This window comes from Cynara cardunculus (assembly GCF_001531365.2).
Source record: "Cynara cardunculus var. scolymus isolate 2C chromosome LG 15, CcrdV1, whole genome shotgun sequence".
NCBI classification, from domain to species: Eukaryota; Viridiplantae; Streptophyta; class Magnoliopsida; order Asterales; family Asteraceae; genus Cynara; species Cynara cardunculus.
The window spans coordinates 12,026,291-12,047,791 of record NC_037542.1 but is presented as its reverse complement, the minus strand read 5'-3'; the positions used below and the strand labels follow the sequence as shown (position 1 = coordinate 12,047,791).

The window sequence follows — 21,501 nt, the reverse complement described above, 5'->3', positions numbered from 1 at the left end:
TGATATAATAGAACAGTTGTTAAATGTTTAGTAAGATAAAACAAAACAAGTAAAAATGATCTAATGAGTTGTTTATACGTTTTGATTTATTTAGGACGAATTGCATAAAAAAATAACGTATTTTAACTTGATTTTTTTTTTTGGGTAACGTACTTTTAAAACTTTCGTTTTGGTACATAAGATGTAAAGTTTTAAATATTTAAGTATCCGGACAACTGGTTGAAGCATTAACTGGTTACCATGTTAATGTGGCGAGTGATGCGGTATCCAACTCACTATTATTTGTTGAAGCATTAACCGGATACCACATCAAAATACAATAAATAAAATTTAAAGAATGAATAAAATGTAAAAATGACACCTATATGATGTAAAAAACAGTTACAGTTTGTTACGAACTTAAAAATAAACAGATAAAATTAGACAAGAGTGTGTTTTGTACAAGCGTACAAGTATGTATTTGTATAGTGTGTAAGTGATGAAAACTGAGGTGCATCTGAATCAGTGATTTGTCTTGATTGGTATGTCAACATTTTTTAAAGCTTGATAAGGATGGGAGAATACCGAACCATAAGCAATATGGATCTATATTGCTACTTAGAAATATATTAACATATTACAGAACTTGCTTTAAATCTGTATAAAATTAGTCCTTGATTCGATTTAAAACCATTTTTTTTATAATTTTTATACTTAAAAAGCTGATGTTCTATATTTATATTCCTGTAGATACAACAAGCTCAAATACGTATTTAATTCACAGTCTAATATGGAAGCAAGTCACTTTGGAACCAAAACCAAGCGAATGTTGTACCATCTTAAATCATTTTGAATCCGTTGTAGGCTTTTCTCGAGCAAAGTTGGTATCTTCCTGTGGAGATTGAGACAAGAGGATGCTTCAGTGTGACGTCATTTGGTTAAGTGGGGAATAGACCTAAGTTACGTCTTGTGTTTTCATTGCGACAAGATCGTTGAAGACATCGTTCGTTGTCTTGTCAGTTGCAGTAAGGTTCAACATGCTTGGGGAAATATGCTAAAATGGTGAGGTCTTCATGGTATTCCTATAAACTCAACCTCGAATCTTCTTGACTTGGTAATGCATCCTTCAATTAGACTATATCAATAAATGGTCTACAAATAACGCTACTTCTTGGTACAAAACTTGACTACGTACATCTTGGCCGGTTTGAAGAGACGACCATCAGCCTCCAGTATTGACCATAATGCCATAACCTTACAAAAATAAATAAGTATTTTTCAATTTTTATTTCGTTATATCGACTTTTTGTCGCTCAATCACGTCTTCTCCCGGTTTAAATGTTACACCAGACGTATGACGACAAATTTTTGTCCCGTTCTGTCTCATATACCAAACGTACTGAATTGGTACGTTGGGTCGAAAAGTCAAGTTGAGGAGAAGTGAGTAGGCACAAAAAGTTTCCATTCCATTCAACTTGATCAATCATAATCAAGTTTGTCAAAATCCCTGTATTTTTGAATTTGCAAAAACTAAAGAAACAATGCCATCACACTTGGCTTCATTGGGGAAAGAAAGGATTGATACGAATGAACTCAAGGTAAAAATTGCAACCATAATCACTTAAACTTTGCCTGGCTGTTTATCGTTGTTATTATCAACTAAAAATGGGTTCCGATGCATGACCGTGGAATCATACAAGACCCCTCTGTTTGAAGACTTCAAGCATAGCAGCTCCGATCTTTGCTGGTGATTCAACAACCGTCACACCAGCTTCCCTCAGGGTCCGGATTTTGTCTTGAGCCGTACCCTTTCCGCCTGATACTATGGCTGCAAGTTCAAGGGAAGATTACTTGAGTTGACATGAAGTAAATTTCTTAAACAGCTTAGCAACTTAAGATGATAGAATCATAAAACAGCATTAAAAATGAACAGAAACGTGTATGAGCTTGAAAAAGAAACACAAATGTATGTATAAATAACCTTTATTATCCAAACCAAACACACCTCCAGTTATGTATAACCCTCTTTTTTGAAGTCCGTTAGGTCGTGTTTGGTACGCGGACAGAATTGGACTAGCAAGAGTGAGGTTGATGGGTGGGTGAAAGAATTGTGGACGGTTTTGAAGTTTTAATTGACATGGGTAGTTTAGTAATTTACCTATCTTGTCCCGTTTCCCTTAATCTTGTCCTGTTTCAGTCTAATTGTCGCACCAAATATGGACAAATTTTTGTTCTGCCATGTCTCACTTGCCAAACGCGTCCTTAGAGAGATGGGGTCATGTAGAGAGGTCAAAGGTGCCAACACCTCTAGCATAATCAAGTAACCTTTAGATGTGCCATTAAAAGATATTGAGATGATCCCAAACTTTGAAATCACAAAAATTATTATGACAAGGTTATTGTGGTATTGCATCCTGAATCCTGACGGAGGAAAAGCACTGTGTAGGTCTCGTGATCCCAAACTTGCTGTGCTATTATGAACGGATGTCTATTTTGACAAGTTAATGCAAGCCATATAAAAGGATGCTATAATCTTAAAATGGTCATATGAAAGATTAGACACGATGGAAAACGAAAACTACTAAACAATGTTTCCACGTTGCATCTTGATCAACTTCATGAACACTCTAAAAGATTTTTGTATGGTCATACTTGATGTAAATCGTTTTTTTCCTAGAGTTGATTAGTAGTTCCCTATTATTGATATGAATCACTCTTTTACACACAAAAATCAGATTAATAGCCTAATAGTTGTACAATTAACAAGAAATGACTTTAAAATAAGAGAATGTTGGGGGCCCTTATATTGAAGTAGGAACATGATTATCAATGAAGCATGCTACAAAGCAGGAAAAGGCACAGCACAACGGATGACCCAAAAAAATCAATCCTTCATCTATCGACTCCTTGAATAACATAAGCACAGCAAAATATGTTACAAACTAGAGTATTGCATTAGATAGCAAAGAAATACCTCCAGCATGACCCATACGTCGACCAGGTGGAGCAGTAAGTCCAGCAATAAAGGCAACAATAGGCTTATCAGTCCCACTTTCCTGTTTTCATATAAAAAATTGGGATCATATGAAACTCATACCACAAGTGGACAACAACAAAGTAGTTCTTCGAACTATTGCTAATAACAAAAAAAGTTGAACCACGGATTCATGACAGTAATAATTTTTGGATTGCTTGACGTTTCCCGTGTTTTTATGCATCAAAGACTTAGTTGGCCACAAAGTGGCTACTGGCTAACTAAAGCCATGCAATTTCTTATATCATGGGTGTTTGGCCTGTAAGTTCTGTTTTACCCTCATTCTTCCACTGGATAGAAAGATCATGTTTGAGTTGTATTTCCAAATCTTAGAGAATATTAACTCAATTGGAGTTTAAATGGTATAATCAAACTACAATATAGCCATAGTAGCATGCACGGGCACCAACAACAAAGTGAGCTATGACATGTCAGAACCAAAAACATCATATAGCTCAAAGTAAAAAGAAAAATATAGATTATAATAAAGAAATCCTAGACGAAATTCATTAGGAAGACCCAAAAAGCTTGTTTCTTTCATACTCATTATCACAACCAAGAGAAGTAATTAAAGATCACGTCAGCTGACTCTATACAAGTGTACCGTATCTGACCTTTATGAGGGCAGCAGCATCTTCTTCTGCAGTACCACCAATCTCACCAATCAGAATGATACCTGAATTGCAAATTGCATGAAGTTTCAGAACATGGAACAAAATAATTTAAAATGCAATATGACCAAATAATTAGATTATTACAGTACTACTTAATAGGTGACTGCTCAAGATACAACTACACTACTACAGCTAGAAATTTCTTAGGTCACAAAAAATACAAAATACAATTACCCCATGAGCTGCCAAAGGCATCCATCTAGCTTTGAACTTCAGGAACATCTAGATAGTATAAACTAAAATGCTCAATTGATACAAAACTTATTGTTGGTCTGTGTGAAAATCAAAGTTTCTACAGGTGAAAGGTGAAATAGAATGAAACGAGACCCTGCACTATTTGCATACACAGATGAGTGAGTTGGTATAACAATGGAAGAGAGATCAAGAGAACACTTCCATTCAGACTTGGCAAGAAACGCTCTCAGACAGCACCCCTCCCAAAGCAGAACTTCATTCTAGTGGTTCTAAAAAGTATCCATACTTTTTAGCAGCACAACTGTTAAAATCGCTTGTAACTAGTAAACTTATGAACATATTTCCTCGAGAACTGAATAAGTAGTTTAATCCCAACCACCGCATGAAGATTAGTGTAGTGTTCCGACTTCCGTTCTGTTACTACTTGCTAATATAACACATGTTCCCCTCTTGAACTCTCCACTTATCTAATGATGGTTTGTCGGGAGTATAAATCCAATTCAATTTGATGCCAGATCAATTGTACATTTTACTTATTCATGTTTGATGTTTGTTTGTCAATTTTCATCTTTCAATTGCCTCCGCTATTGTTGTAGCTTCTCCTCCTGCGGATTCTCATTAGCAGCATTACACCGACGCAAAGTGCTAAATTCTAGTAGACAGCAGCAATTATGGTATATCGAAAATAGATAGAGCACTTTTGTCCAAATGTTGTTAGCCTCTTCGCAATAAAGCAAGGACCAAAGACCTTGATTCATTAAAGGCTACAAAACTTAATAAGGTGTTGGTAATAAACACATGCAAGTAATTTATTACTCTGTCAGATAATGGCAAACCAAGAACCTTAACAAGAGCACTTAAACAGTAGTTAGATAATGATGTAAACATATAAATGGGAGCACTCCATGAAGTCATGAGTACGCAACATGTGGGAAAATTTATCCTGCATAGAATCATACAGGGCTGTTGCACCATTTTAGTTCTTGTGGGATTTATAGGTCAGCATAGCAACATTCACAAAAAATATGTCAGAATAATCTCGCTTCGTATAATATTTTTATGGAAGGTTCCCTATAAAAATGAACCACATATGTGATCCAAAATCACCTAAAGGAAAAGTACATCCTTCGAATACACATCATGTTTTTTCAAACAATGGTGTGTGTAGGCGTTTAATGTCTCTCGTGTACCTATATATGCTTCTTACTTCTTAGCATATACAACACGCCTGAAACCTTTGTGCTCTAAAAATTCATAATAAATAATCATAAATAGTTACCAGACCACTTAAAAGCTAGGTATTGTGATAGTCATGTTGGAACAATAGATGTCTGCGCATCAAAGCACTCTCTGTAAATAAATACGCAAAAAACTGACTCAATATTAATTCATGAGTTACCTTCTGTCTGGGGATCAGCAATGAATTTTGTCATGCAGTCAACAAAGTTGGTCCCGTTAAAAGGATCCCCACCGATGCCTACACAGGTGGATTGGCCTAGGCCAACAGCAGTGGTTTGGTAAACCTGTAACGAAGTGAGGAGGCAGGTTATTTAAAGAGTTGCATGATATGCTTTTGAAATTAAAAATAGGCAGCAGTTAGTTAAACTAATGAAACTTCAACACTATAAGAATGATTTTATCTCATGTGCCATATCACCTCCTCAAGTTCCCAGCTGCAGAACTTGGTAAGTGTTGTGTCAAAGCATTCATCTGTTGCAACTAGCAATCATAAACCTATGACTATCTAATTTGACTAACATTTTTGTCCAATCAAGACATATGCGTCGTGATATTGAAGAGAATCTGCAATGCCTAGAGAGGTGTATCAAGCTATAGCATCTCAAAGAGACGAAGGTTTATAAGCCTTAAGCCCTAAATAAAAGGCTGCATACTGATAAGAGACGTTTGCAGCAGTGCTATAGTGAGCCTTGTAAGCATCGAGAATCATCATAAATTAATGCAAAAACAACTAATCAAACATATCTCACCGCTTCATAAGTTAGCGTGCCAGATCGAGATACAATACCAATGCGTCCTGGTTTGTGAATGTACCCAGGCATAATGCCAATCTTGCATTCGCCTGGCTTAATGATACCAGGGCAGTTGGGACCAATTAACCGAGTTTTTGACTGCTGCTTAAGAGCAGACTTCACACGAACCTGTATGCATATAATTATAAAGGGAGAAATAGTTAATATTATGCTTAAGGAAAACACAATATATACATCATACAGGTTTATATGTCAATAGAACATATAAAATTAACCTACCCCGTATCAAACAGTTTTGTAATGATGTACCCAATAAGAGAAAGGCAGGTTACCATGTCATGTTGTGGTATTCCTTCTGTAATGCAAACAACTAAATCCAGTTCAGCGTCCATTGCCTCCATGATTGCTGCTGCAGCAAACGGTGGTGGTACATATATTACAGAAGCATTAGCCTTGGTTTCAGCTTTTGCATCTGCGACTGTGTTGAAAACAGGGAGCCCCAAATGCTCTGTTCCACCCTTCTTTGGGGTAACTCCACCAACCTACATAAGAATAAATGTTGAAAAATGTTGCTTAGTCTGCAAACCCTCCAATCCCAAGAAAGTTGTAACATACTAAGAAGACATACATGAAAACTGGATGAAAGAAATAAAACCAACAAAAAAGGGTTATATTAGTGGACGGTGTTATTATCAAGTGGAAGTGCATAGATATCAAGCTAACCAGGATACGTAGACAAGTGCACCATAACTTCCTACACACTATGGATTGCAGTGAACTATAAAGCGTCACCTTTGAAAGCACTACTTGTCACAGATACTAGTCATGCTTCCTATAATAATTGAAAATTTGAAAGACACTTTCAGACCTATCAGTTGATACTAATTACAATACATATGCAAGATCATACTCCTCAATTTTACATCTTCTCCCATTTCTCAGCAATACAAAAGATTGGTGGCTATTAATTTGTTCCACAAGTTTTCTCTAGTTTTGACATATTACTCGGGTTATTTGTCAAACGATCTTATTGAACCATTTGCCAATTTTATTTTGGGACGGAAGGAACGTCTTTTTCGTAATTAAGAATACAAAATTAAACAATCATTTTACAGATCACTAAATAATCTAAAACCCTAGATCCGACCAGAAAGACCTAACGCGATCATGTCTCTATCAAAAACGTCAACGTATTGTAAATCTAATCGCATATATACAGTGCGTGATAGAAACGTGCATAATTTTACCATCTTAGTTCCGTATTCAATGGCTTGCTCGGTATGAAAGGTGCCATTTTTTCCAGTGATTCCTTGACAAATGACGCGGGTGTTCTTGTCGACGAAGACTGCCGGAGGTGGAGGAGCTGTGGCGAAAGAACGCGATTGATAAATCGAATTCGAAGACGATGATGATGCTGACGTACCAGATGTGAGTTTTGAGGAGAGGTTTGCGATGAATCGAGTGGCTTGTCGAGACATCTTGGCTGCAACTCCAAATCTTCGTCGGCAGAGACTTCACGCAGAGAGACGACAATGAAGCAGCAGCGAGGGCACAAGTTGGGAAATAAGTTTCGCCCGGGTCGGGTCGGTATTGACATCATATTGATTTACTTCAGTTATATCAATTCATAAAAATCTCCATCGTTTCAATAGTTTCACATAAGCTGAATGATTTGGTATTAAATGATTAAAAGACTATTATGATATAATATAAAATAAAATATAATTTTTTGATAATTGTTTACAATAAAATTAAGGTGTTGAATGGTTAAGAGGGACACAAGATACAAAATCGTTCAGATAGTTTTAAAACTATTAAGAGGTAGACTTTTTTATCAAACAAGAGTCACCTGTTAACAGAACAATTAAGAGGTAAACAAACAATCTCTTAAATAGTTCAATGTAAGATTTCAATACGTCTTTTGTTTCAAGATGTCGAGTTCCTATAGATTATAATGGTGTATATTGGTTTTAATACCATGTGAGAATATGTAAAAAAAAATAGATTATTCTTTTAAAATAATCATTAACAAGATTATTTCCAACAAATATTGAAAATTAGCAAATACGAGGGGATGTTTACTAAAAGCTTATCCGGTAGGTGTTTATCGGAAAAAATTTCTCTTTGGACGAACATGGCAAGGTTCAATAATCTTACCTGGTAAGAGCGATAATAATGATAGAGAGTCTTATCCGGTAAGTGAGACTGACAACTCTTACCCGGGTAAACACTTACCAGATATATTGTTGCTTATGATACCATTTTAATATACTATAATCTTACCTAAAAAATAAATTATAGTGTTGGCTTCAAACGGTAAACACTTACCGGATAAACATTTAGGTAAACAACCCTTTAAGTCTAAAAAAATATTTATATGAGAAAGGAAAATGTTTTATCCATGTGCAAAAAGATTCTCTACATGAATTTTTGTAAACTAGATACTGGTAAAAGATATTTTCTGTGTTTAAAATTTAAGATTTGCAATAATATAAAAATTATTATGCTTATTTGTTGTTACTAGAAAGGTATTCATGCAATGCAGTGTGAGACATTTTGATTTTAGTGTTTCGTTTTAATTTTTGTCTATGTTAATATTATAACACGGTTTTATGTGGTTTTAATAAAACGATAATGTTTTTATGTTTAAATAAAATATAAATTTGAATATCTCATAAAACTTTGAAAAATTATATCGATATTAGTATGAAATAACTATTTAAAGGTTCACGTTTTTTATGTAACTTATTTAATTTAATTTTTTATTATAATTTAATTTAGATTTAATAACAAAATAATTTATTTTCGTTTTAATAATATGACTTTTTATAAAGATAACAATTAAGTGTTATGTTAGAACTCAGTGATTATCCTATTTATATTTTAAATTTTTTATGTTTAAAACTAAATGCTTATCATGTATTTAATTATGTTTATATGCAATTAAGTACACGAGTTTTAATAAGTTATACTTACGGATAATTTACTTGTACTTTGAATTTTAAGTAATATGCATCAATAAACAGTATTTCATGCATAAAAAGTGGTTTTTAAGAGTTTTTATCAAATGCTTTATAATATAGTATAGATAGATAATTCACAAATGAATGAATTCTTAAATTGATACTTGATTTAAAATAAAATGGATGATGTATCAATTTATTGGTTTCTTATCATATTCTTTTAAAAATATTTTTGGAGTTGGTGTAAACTCGTTTTATTATCAAACAACTGGACACTTTAATCAACTTGATCGAATTATGTTTTTGAGAGTTTGAGCATAAAAAAATGTTGCATTACCAATATAATACTAGAGACCGTGTTGATACATGATAACTTATCTAATTCAATCACTTTCAGTCATTGCTTAAAATTTAAAATAAAAACAAATATTATTTTAACGACCGATTAAATAATTCATTAAACTAATTTAACAAAAAGAAACAGACTCATGGTAATGGCATATCTTATGACTAACTGACTTGTGTTGTTAATATATATATTGGTAATGGCCAGATTCAATCGCCATGCTCGTTCATGATGGATTTTAGTGGTTGCAACAAAAAACACTATTAATGTCAGTTTTTGGTTAAGCATGTTAAAAAAAAACCATCATACCAATCACAAGGATGGTGCCTGATGGTTTGAGTTTGGCGTCAAAGGTCAAAAATACCAGTAGGTCACAGGTTCAAATCCAAGGAGGAATAAAAATCCCCTTGTGGCCATGGAGGTCCAAATACAGTGATTTCGGGCTATCTGCAAAGCAGGTGGTCGCCATGGGATTAGTCGGCTCGCATAACGCTTTGGATATCCAGGTTAATCAAAATAAAAACCCATCATGCTGCAAAAACTAATCAAACCAAACTAGACCATTTTTTGGTGTTTAGTGGTTTGGCGGTTCAGGGTTTAAGGATGTCGGGAATATCATTATACAACTAACAATTCACTTATTTTCAAACTCACTCATTTTTTGCAAGAAACCCATGTTCTCTTCATTCGTTCATAAATTGGCTTGAACATGCCATCTAGAGCTACTTAAACACAGTTAAGTTGCATATTGGACATGGTTTCAGTCATTGCTTAAAAAACAAACAGACACTTGGTAACAAAACATAATACATATCTTATGACTGACTGACTTGTGTTGTTAATGTATATTGGTAATGGCCATATTCAAACGTTGATGATTCATGATGGATTTTAATGGTTGCAGAAAAAGAAAAACTATAAATGTTAGGTTTTGGTCAAGTGTGTTCAGAGAAAACCATCTGATTGTAAAAACTAGTCAAACCAAACTAGACCATTTTTTGCTGGTTTAAGTCTGACAAAAATAATATTCTACAACTAACAATTCACTTATTTTCAAACCGACTCAATTTTTGTAAGAAAACAATGTTCTATGCATTCATTCTTAAACTCGTTTGAACGTGCCATCTATCCAAATGCAAGAGAATAGGATCTTTAAGCTCTGGCACTTAAGTTGCATATTGAATATTGGGTTCCTTCTGCATATGATAATAGAGACTTAGGGGTCATTTTCCAAATGTTTATTCGGTAATCGTTTACCAAGTCATATTACTCTATTTGAAAACATGACAAGAACCGAAAATCTTACCATTAAGGTAAGTGATAGTGTTGATCCTACCGGTAAGCACTACCGGATAAGTGTTTAAATAAATAGCCCCTAACCAGAAGCTTACCGGCAAGAGACATCACCATTACTTACTTTATCGTGTAATATTCTCAGTTATCAAAATGAATTGTTGGTAAACATCTTAAATCCGGTAAACGCTTATTGGGTAATAGTATTTTCACTCATTTACTGGGTAAACCCTCTCGGTCCTTACTATGCCTATTGCTGGGTAAGATTTTTGGTTCTTTTCATGCTCAATCGTTAAGGTAAGTGATATTGGGGGAGCACTAACTCAGTAAGTATTTAGTAAACGACCCCTTAGAGCTTAGACAACTTAGATAGCTCCTAAAAGACACTATGTTTTGGAGACACATATTGTCACAACCTCATAAAATAGGAGGTACAACAATAAGGAAAAGCTAAAAAATGCATAGGTGCTTTCAAGAGCCAGATCTGGATCTAAAAGAGAATAAATCCATCTTAAAATAAAGCTACAAGTCCTGTAATAAAAAACCACAAGGACTTTTATGGCCATGAATTATGAGCCTGAACATATAATCAACCTCTTAGTTGTCCATTTGTATCAGTAGTGGAGTGGTGTAGCTAATCCCGCTTGTTGGTAATTAGGAGTCTTGATCTTAGCTTGTATCTAGTATCTCACGTTTAAAGCCAAATTGGACGGTTTGGTCTTGTATGCAGTTTGAGGTATCATGTTGGTGGTTTAAACTGCAGACACACACATATATATATATATATTATATTTTTATGCATTAAACCCATATACGTAACTAAAATAAGTATTCATAAACATTCAAATTACAAACCTTAAGGGGCTGTTTGGTTCGTGAAATTCGAAAGAATTTAATGGAATTGGAATGACAAATTCTTTTGACCAAATTCTAATTCATTTGTTTGGTTCATTTGAAATAGATGGATTAATGAATTCATCATTCATTGGCATAATGAGAGGAATTGAATTCCACGATCATGCTACTATTATTCGTCATGTCCCATCCCTAACCCCCCACCACCACCACACCACTATTGTCGTTGCCACCCACACCCTACCCCACCACTAACCAGTAACCACCATGCCATTACTATTGTCATTGCATCCACCTACCCCTCGTCACTTGCTGCATACCATACTACCACCGTTATTGTCATGCCCCTAACCTAATCCCCACCACCACATCATTATTGTCGCCATCGTAATTGTCAGTCACCCCCACCCTACCCTAACCCACCAGTAACCACCAAGCCACTACTGTCGCCGCCATACCCCCCACTCCTAGCCACCCTACCACCATCGCATCACTGTCGTCGTCACAACTATCACCCATGCCCACATGCATCATCCCTGATGCCCTGCCCCTAACCCCACCATCACACAACTATTGTCGCCTTCACAATCGCTACTCACTCGCACCCCACCTACCCCAACCCACTACTGAACACCATGTCACTATTGTTGTCGACTTGTCGTCATACCTACCCATTCCTAGGCTCCAGCCACCAGACCACTACTCCACCACTATCATCGTCACAGCTAGCACCCCGCCACCTACCCCACCGTCCCGTCCCACCTTACCCTACTCCAAGCCACCACTAACCACCAACCTACCACTGTAGTCGTAACAACTACCACCCTGCCACCCATTGCCCTACTCTGGCCCCACCCTCACCGCCTCGCCCCACCCTGCCTGCTCCTAACAACCCCACCTATGGAGGTGGGAAGGAGTGGTGGGGCAGGGTTTAGGTAGTGGCGGGGCGGAGTGATAGCTGTGACGACGACAATAGCGACATGATGGTTGGTAGAGTGTGGGCGGGGCGATGGGTGAGATAATCCAAACAAAGACGATTGTTTCAATTCTTTTTTGAGATATTTCATTTCAGTTCCTATCAACCAAACGCGTGATCAAATTCAATTTCAGTTTCTTCAAAGTCAAATTTATTTGATAAATTTTAGTTCCATCAATTTCTATTATGTGAGCCAAACACCTCCTAAGTTTTTTATTATCTCGTTTATTTCAACTCTCAAAGTTTTCTTGTTTTCTGTCTTCTTCTCTTTATTCTCATATTCCAATAGGCTTCTCTTCATTCATCAATTTTTGTTAAACTATCGACCACACTATGATTTTTTTGTTGAAGTACTCTCAACGGTATGAATATTTTTTTTATGAGATCAACGTACGTGTATAATCAAAGAGCATTTGATCTAACGGTATTGTAGTTTTTGGCCTTCTAAAAAGTAGAGGTAAAACGGTTTGATATTTTCTTAAAACGACTTTACAATTTGGTTTATGGTTTGAAGGGTTAGATTTTTTTTGACCATTTCGTTAAAGACTATTGTATCTTAATTAACATTATCTGTTTCATAATTTTGTTTAAATGCTTGTAATTTATACAGCGTGTATGATTAGATATGAATTATCTATGAAGTGATTCACAGTTTTCACCAGATTGTAATCAATCTGTTCAACCCTGTTGGTAGCTCAAATCGCAAATTGTAGAAAAAATCGATTTTTTGGTAGTTAGATCCGATAAAAAGCATACTGTTTGGAGGAAATTGGGGTTTGGGAGCAAAAGTAGTTCTCCAACTGGAACTTGGAAGACCGTTAAACCCTTCAAAGATTCAAACCCTTGAAAAATGGGGGTTTCCTCTTTCGTTGGAATCGCGTTTGCCATCGCTCTGATTTCTCTCATCGTTGCATTATATCCACTCAGTTATGGTCCTCCTGCATCACCATCACCATCACCCGCGGTATGTATATTCCTCCACACGTTTAGACTCCAATTCCAACTTTCCAATTACTGTCTGCACCAAAGATACTCCCTTTTCCGGAAAAGAAAAGATTTCCCTATGTATACCATTTTGTGATTTCAGTTGCGTTCTTATGTTTTTGGGTAAATTTTTAGGTTAAGCATAAATATTTGATCATTGTGATCAGCTGAAATAACTACCACTTTGTGATTATTGGAAATACCGAACCATATGTATTAAACAAGAGGAGCATGTTTCAAACACTTTTTGTGAAATTGTTTTGACCAACATTAAACTGAATAAGGGGCCGGGTAAACGCTTACCCGGTAAGTGTTTACTGATAGGATTCAACATTACAATTTATTTTGATACGTAAGATTTTAATACATCAAAACAAATCGAATGCAACAAGTTACTAGGTAAGTGCTTACCTGGGTAAGAGTCGCCATCCTTACTTACCGGGTAAGACTCTCTATCCTTTTCATTGCTCTTACCCGGTAAGATTCTTGGTCCTTCTCATGTTCATCCGATAAGGAAATTTATCCGCTAAGCACTTACCAAATAAGTGTTTAGTAAAAGGCCCCTAACAAATTATACAAAAAAAAAACTCTGGTGATGAAGTAGTTGAACAATCTTTAGTAATTTATTCATTTTAAGATTATTGGGTTTGATAACAAAACTTTGAATGTTGTGAGCAATGATAGTTGATTAGTGTTATGATACACTAGAACAGTAGTATGATGCTCGGTTTTATTGCTGTTATGGTATTTTCTTAACCATAGTTTTGCTACAGCGAATTCTAGATGTCAAAGGGAGAGAACTTACATGCCTTTATTACTATTTATGGCCATTCACTTACTACCGTGTTACAACTTTCTCTGCCAGAGATTGTTTACAGTACAAGATCTAGCTATTTACAACGGGACTGATAATGGCTTGCCCATCTTGTTAGGAATTCTTGGGTACTCACTTTTTCACTCTTTATTTCTGTTTGATCAATATTCCCCCCCCCCCTCTGAAGTATCGTTGGTGGTTTTTTGCATTCAGCTGGTTTAAAATTTGGCCATATCGTTTTTCAGTTTAGAGGTTTATAGTGTTTACAAGGTCAAAACAGATTGGGCGGACACAACGTACATTCTCTTTGATCAGATTGAATTTGGGTGGATTCCAGAAATCTAATGTATATATGCAAATGAGTTGTATAATATAGTTTTATTAGTGATTAATGAACATGAAAACTTTGTTCAATTGCTAAATTGAAAACCTTACACAGATAATTGCTTCTCTAGCCTCATGTTTTTCAAATTACTTTATGGTATGTGACATTTAGATATTATCAGTCACATAAATATCTTTCCTTAAAAGTTGAACTTCGTTTTTTTAATTAACCTGGATATCCAACCTGCTATACGAGCCGACTAATCCCAGGGCAACCACCTGCTTTGCATATAGCCCGGAGTCACCGCATTTGAACCTCCGTGGCCACAAGGGGATTTTTATTCCTCCTTGGATTTGAACCTGGGACCTCCTGGTACTTTTGACCTTTGGAGCCAATCTCAAACCAATCAGGCACCACCCTTGTGGTTGAACTTCGTCTTCTTTTAATTAGAAAGGAGGGAATATCTTCTTTTTTTCTTGTTCTTTTCAAAGTACCACCAAATAACAAAGTTTATCTCTTTAAATCTGAGGAAATTCTGGTTAACTTGGGTTAATCTTTACCTTAAAAATCATAGTGAGACTTATTTTGGAAAGAACACAGTGGCTGATTATTACTTCTATATGCAAGCTGAATAAATGGTAAAATGATAACTGATAGCTATCTCTTGTTGTCTCTTTTAGTTAGTCATCGGTGATATCTGGGATATCAACTACATATTAATCCAAATAGAGAGTATATGATTAGGACCATCGAATGTATGCTTAGATATAGAGACATTTGCAAGGTGGGCTTTTATTGATTATTTTCTTTCATGTGTGGAACATCAGGTCGGTGTTTGACGTGACAAAAGGAAAATCTCATTATGGGCAGGGAGGTGGCTATAATCACTTTGCTGGAAGGTTTTGACTTTCTTGCCTCATTATTTTCAAATGTCTTATTAGAAGAAATTCTCGGTTGTCTACTTGTCCAGACATAATATATGTTTCTCTCAAACATGTTTGTATAATTATCATACACTTGCGTGTGCTCTTATATTTGTGAATTCGTAGTTAAATCTATGGGTAAGTTTTCTCACCGGGAAAGTTCATTTTGGTTTGATTGAAAATTTATTAGAGAGATAATGGAAAAAAATGTCAAAGACTGATCTTAGAACTCCTTTCGACATATAGCCTTGTTTTTTTTGTTGTATGGCGGATACAATTTTCTTATGTGCACTAGAAGGTAGGGGAATTCACTATATTTCTTGTATTAACATCATCATCTTTCATAGTCTCTCCAATCAGCAGTTTATCATTGACAAGCATATAGTATAGTTATCGTTTTGTTTGTCTTTTTGCGAGCCCATGTAAAACCGTAGCAAAAAAGATAAGGACTTAAGGTACCCTCAAGTGACCCAAAGTGGATTTAATCAATTGGGTTGTCTTCTCTTGAAGTAATTCACTTGTTTCAAAGTTGAAATTTTAAGTTGGTTACAAGTTGTAAGTTTTCTGACATCTGGCTTCCGTCTTTTATGTTTGATGCTAATACTCATCCTTCTATCTATCTTATTTCAGAGATGCTTCGAGGGCATTTATCTCCGGAAACTTCACAGGTACATTTGTCAATGCATGTCAAACACTGGTCTTCTTGTTCCAGTGCTGGTTCACTTGAAGTTTATGCTTACTTTAGCTAGTTTGTTTGTTTGTTATAAAATAGTAAAAGTTGGCATGTTAGTAATTACCCGCGAAGACTGGCAAGTTACTGGTACCTGGTTGGGTCTGAGAGGACCCGCACCTTTTCTGTTCACGATGTCATTGCAATTATATTACAACCATCTTGTTATTGCAATAATTTAAAAGACCTGGGAAGTTGGAAAGTTGTACCATAAGCAATTTCACAATTATTGGCAGCTGAATTGTAAACCATTCTAAAAAGTCCTACTATGGATAAGTAACCAATCTCCATTTTTATATCCTTAATATGGAAGGAAAATAACGTTACAAATAAAGTTGTTGATTCTGAGACGAGGTGTCCCTAGTGTTAAAGCATCTATCCAACTTTGAAGAGGTTTAACGTTTGACTATAAGGAGATAAGAGGGAACTTGTGAGGACACTGGAGAATTTTCCCAGCGTAAACCGCCTAGGCATTGACTCTAGTTGAGGATATTGTTATTAAGGGGACGTTTACCAAATGCTTACTGGATAAGCGTTTACCAGCAAAACTCACCACCCTCATTTACCTTATTGGGTAACATTCTCGGCCATCAAAATGGATCGTTGGTAAGCATCTTTTACCCTGTAAGCACTTACCGGGTAAGAATCTTCTCCCTTACTTACCTGGTAAGATTCTCGGTTCTTGCAATGCTCACTCAGTAAGGTAAGCGACATCCGATAAGCGATTGGTAAACCGCACTATGGTATTAAACATAATAATATAGCAAAAATACTAACAATAGAGATGGATTAATGCTCTAACAAAAGCGTACCCCCAAATGGTAACGGAACGGAAGGTTAAATTTACTTGTAAGCTAGGAAACTGCTTTCTTTTAAAAAATAAATCTTTATCCTGATTGAAGATGATTCTTGTATGATTCAAGTAACAAGTTCTGCAAGAGATTACTATCGTGCACTTACATTTGGTTTTCGTCATTTAATGGGTACAGGAGATGGGCTTACTGATTCTTTGGTTGGTTTATCTAGCACCGAGGTAATTAGTGCTTGTTCTCTCTAGTGAATGCTTGCATTTTTAGTTTTTCTTTTCTTCTCTATTAATGATACTGAGATGTTTGTCATATTAGACTTTATTAGTTCTTATAGTTACTGTGACCCTTACGGCTGCGTTTGGTACCCAGGATAGGACAACTGTTCAACGTTTGGTAAGACAGGACAAAACAGGACTGTTAAAATGACCAACTTACCCCTAATGAGTTGTTTAGTGTTCTTTTTTACCAAATAATCAATCTAAACAGAAATTAACAAATAATATTTAAAAAAAATACAAAACTATGTAGCACATATTTTTATCCTCTTTAAACTCTTGCTCTACGTCTCTCAAATTTCCATTTATTATTTTATGTCTTTTCTATATTTTGATTAATCTTTGTATATTAAATATTATAAAAAAAATAAATATTTTTTATAACAAAGTATATCATTAGAAAGTTCTCATCAATACGAAGCTTATGGAATTTCCAATTTTTATTTTATACCTTTTCTATATTATGTTTTTATTATTAATATTCAATAAATTACATAACTTAACCAAAATATACTAAATAAAAAATGGAATTCTGAGGACAGTAAAGTGAAAGTTTAAAGACAATAAATAAAATTTAAAGAATTGATTTATAAAGAGGGAGGTGGTTTTTGATGTTTTAGAAGGTTGTTAGGTTTTATTTTGAGGGTATATTATGGGGTGGGGGTGGAACCCGCCTGTCCCACTTTGTTCCACTATGTTCATGTCTGTTCCACATAAAATTCATGCCAAACATGGAACCGTGATCCCGGTTTTGTTCTGCCAAGTGTACCTGACGGACCCTAATTGAACATTGAATAAAAACCAAGTAAAAAACTAACAAGGGTCTTTATGCCTGTTTTAATATGTCATTAATGCGATGAATGCTATTTGATTGACTGAGGTGGCGTTTGTTTTTTAAGAGGTGTTGAAGTCTGATTTCACTTCTGATTTTTAAGAGGTGGTGCTGAAGTCTGAAATCTAAATCAGTCAGACTGTTTGTTTTTGTAAACTGACAAACGTCTGAAGTCTGAAATCTGAATCAATAGTTTGCTTTTGTAACCAACAAAACATATCAATATGTATAATTTCTGATTTCACTTCTGTTTGTGTTCCCAAGATTCCCTTAATTCTTTCTTCTCCTTCAGATCAAGCCTTCCATCCTCAATCTCCACCCTCATCCCACCACCATCAACCACCGTCCACCACCACTCCTTCTCTAAAATCTAACGTCCAAATTCACCTCTAAAATCGAAGCAAATATTCATCATGATGAAAACTACAGGGACGAAAATACCTTGATTCACGAGGATAAAGGTGCACAACTACTGGTTTGCACAAAAACGAAAACACACAGTGGCGAAAACCCACAGGGAAGAAAACCCTCTTGATTTGGATCTGATTTGGGTCGATTTGAAGCCACCAGAGGCGATGGAGAGTGAACTCGATCGATTGAGACGATGAGGAGGGTGAACTCGATCGAATGATGAAGTAGAAATCGGTTCTCTGGATAATTTTCAGGATTAAGAGAAAAATAAGTGGTTAGTCTATCACTTAATTTTTAAGAGGAAAATAAGGGATAAGTGGCTCTGAAAGAAAAAGAAAAACAAATGGTCTGAATTGCCTTATGTCTGACCGAATCAGACATAAGTGGTAAAATAAGAGCTTTTTAAAAAAAAACAAACACCACCTGAATATAACAGAGATGATTTGAAGCAAATAGTTCAACACTATGCTGCTTTAATGATTGTTTAATACCATGGTTTGACCGAATCGACACACAAGAACAGAGTCGATGATATAAACTTAGCAGGAAGCAACTGTCAGCTATTTGGTTCCAGAAATGGGTTCTCTGTGCTATTGAACAATGCTGGAGTCCACATATGATATGATTGATTTGGGGTTTGAATTAAATGTAGTTAATATATTTCATGATCGATCAAATAAGTTAGTGAAATCTTGTTTTCGTTACCGTTTGTTACTGTACCTTTGAAAATTGTATCTTCTGTTTACAATGGCTATATTCAAATAATATGGTAAATGTATCATATGTGGATGAACAATGAAAATTTAACATTCTCTCTCTGTTTTGTAGGTGAAGAGTGTAGTTGAATGGCGAGATTTCTATATCAGGACATACGTGTAAGTTTATGGTAGATCCTGAATGATAATTTTCTAGCGAGAAAATATGTTAGGTTTCTTGAATAACTTGCATTGTATGCTTTTAGCGGATTGACTAGAATATAAACCAAACCAAACCAAACGTACCCAGAAAATCCCACTCCGAAGTAGAACATAGGGAGGGTAAGATGATACCTCTACACGAAGCAGATATATTGTTTCCATGAAAACATCCGGCTTGCATAAGTTTAGTGATGCTTTAGAGATTTAGAGAAGCTTTGGAAAGCTCGAGACATTGAAAAAAAGGTACTAAAAGATGCAACTTTTTTTGAAACGTGGGTGTCGTGGCGGCTTGTTATGTTTGATTTGGTACGTATTTGAATAGAAATGATTGACTATTGATTAAATGTCTAAAATGCAATAAGTAAACTCACTCACACCCTCTCCTCACCATTGGTGAGGTTTGAACCTCTGACCTCCGGGAAGACTAGAGGCGCAGATACCGCTAGGCCAAAGCCCCTTTGGTAATACTGTTATCCTAACGGTGATTTGTTATATGTTATTGCTTTGATTGGTGGTATCAGATTTGTTGGCAAGTTAGTCGGTCGGTATTATGATGGTGAGGGGAGCCCCACTAAATATCTTAAAGGAGTCGAAGCAAAGGCGGCAAGAGGTGCACAGTTGATGGAGAAACAAAAGATAGAAGAAGCCAAAATACCCGGCTGCAATTCGAAGTGGAGCCAGGACGAGGGTTCCGAGGTATGCCTCTCTCACAATCATCTACGAGAACGAGAAAGTACATCGGCACTTGTACTTCATGTGTATATTCAATGTTCAAGGTCAAACATAGTTATTCAAAAGGCAAATGCAACAAAATTTGGTTTAGTTCCTATTTAGTGTAACGAATAATTTTTTCCCTCGATCAATGTAATAAAAGTTTCAAAATTTTCTATTTTGTACCCATTTTGACCGGCAATCTACCGATTTTATAACATTTGATGACGTGAATACCCTTTTATGAAGGGGTTACATTGAAGTGGACGATAAACTTGACATACACGTCATAAAATGTTACAGGATCAGCAGGTTAACGGTCAAAATGGGTATTTGAAACTTTGTTATATGAAAATTTGAAATTCTATTACATTGATTGAGAAAAAAATTCTTTAGTACACTAAATAGGAACCAAGCGAGTTCGGTGCATTTTGATGTATTTTACTTTTTCTCAAAATTCAAAATGACGTGGGTTTGTGACAACAATTACACGAACACTTTTTTTGAAGTTTATAATATTTATATACGGCAAATACTCGTGTACGCTCCTCTTCTTTGGTTGGGTTTGAACCCTTGAACTACTGGGAGGCTGGGCTCTGCCAATAACCCGGGTGCCGTTGAGCCAATGACCCTTTGGTTAAACCAAACCAAACGAACACTTTTTTACTGGTATTTGTTAAACACCGTTCTCGAAAGTAGTATTAGGGGGTTGAGATGTATGCATACCTGTCCTGTCCCGTCACAAAAGGGTAGATAATTTATTTCCGTGACCATGCTGATATTTGTTATCTAGTCCAATGCAAATATCAATTAGATCTGGAATACAAAATCCATTTTGGTATAGAAACGTTAAAGTAACCAAAAACTATACCGTTACGTATACATTCGATCCATGTTGCAGGAATATCGTGCAACAGGTTGCTTGGTCCGTGGCTGCTCATAACTTGTGTGTTTCGGATTGTATGGCAGGTTTGGTGTGACAATGGTTACCCAAGGCTAGTTCAGAGACCACTAGAAATAGCGTTGACGGGGAAAATGAGCAAACGTTGCGCATGCTACAAAGAAACAGAGTTAGACCAACCAGGTTTAGAAGTTTATGAAGGATGTGATTATTTATCGAAAGCCTGTCGGCTTTGAGAGTCATGAAAAGAGTATCAACGATAGAGCGGAAACGGACATGCTTTACGTAAACGATGTCTCTATTCCCTTACGTAGAAGAAAGGGCTGGTTACATCCTACAAAAATATCTTAGATATGACTTTCGAGTAAGATATACCGAATGCATCTGATTTGGATTGATGATTTATATATCACAATAGATTTTCATGTCATGCTTTTTTGAGAAAATTTTGCTATCGATTGTCTATCTTTGACATCATCGGAAGATCTACTAATGGTCGATAGGCATGGGAATGGGCCCGGGACTCCAATCCCCATCCATGTTCAGTTCCCAACGGTGAACGG

The 21,501-nt window shown here is 35.8% G+C and overlaps 2 protein-coding genes across 3 annotated transcripts; one reads left to right on the top strand and one right to left on the bottom strand.

The window, feature by feature from the left end:
- Positions 1 to 1,424: 1,424 nt before the first annotated feature.
- Positions 1,425 to 7,462, bottom strand: LOC112527453 (succinate--CoA ligase [ADP-forming] subunit alpha-1, mitochondrial). 2 transcript variants are annotated; one of them, XM_025138123.1, is made up of 8 exons: positions 7,297 to 7,394; positions 7,121 to 7,236; positions 6,206 to 6,415; positions 5,871 to 6,041; positions 5,282 to 5,405; positions 3,628 to 3,689; positions 2,954 to 3,035; positions 1,425 to 1,807 (listed from the first exon to the last, which is right to left on the bottom strand). In XM_025138123.1, the coding sequence occupies exons 1-8, from the start codon at positions 7,349 to 7,351 to the stop codon at positions 1,671 to 1,673; spliced, it is 957 nt and encodes a 318-aa protein (XP_024993891.1). In that variant the 5' UTR covers positions 7,352 to 7,394; the 3' UTR covers positions 1,425 to 1,670. The 2 variants fall into 2 exon arrangements, with proteins under 2 accessions (XP_024993891.1, XP_024993890.1); XM_025138122.1 differs by having other exon boundaries at positions 7,121 to 7,462.
- Positions 7,463 to 12,817: 5,355 nt separating this feature from the next.
- Positions 12,818 to 21,384, top strand: LOC112527597 (membrane-associated progesterone-binding protein 4). The gene is made up of 8 exons (XM_025138323.1): positions 12,818 to 13,270; positions 14,156 to 14,232; positions 15,257 to 15,328; positions 15,983 to 16,020; positions 17,072 to 17,115; positions 19,238 to 19,284; positions 19,848 to 20,022; positions 21,007 to 21,384. The coding sequence occupies exons 1-8, from the start codon at positions 13,157 to 13,159 to the stop codon at positions 21,172 to 21,174; spliced, it is 735 nt and encodes a 244-aa protein (XP_024994091.1). The 5' UTR covers positions 12,818 to 13,156; the 3' UTR covers positions 21,175 to 21,384.
- The last annotated feature ends 117 nt before the right edge of the window (positions 21,385 to 21,501 follow it).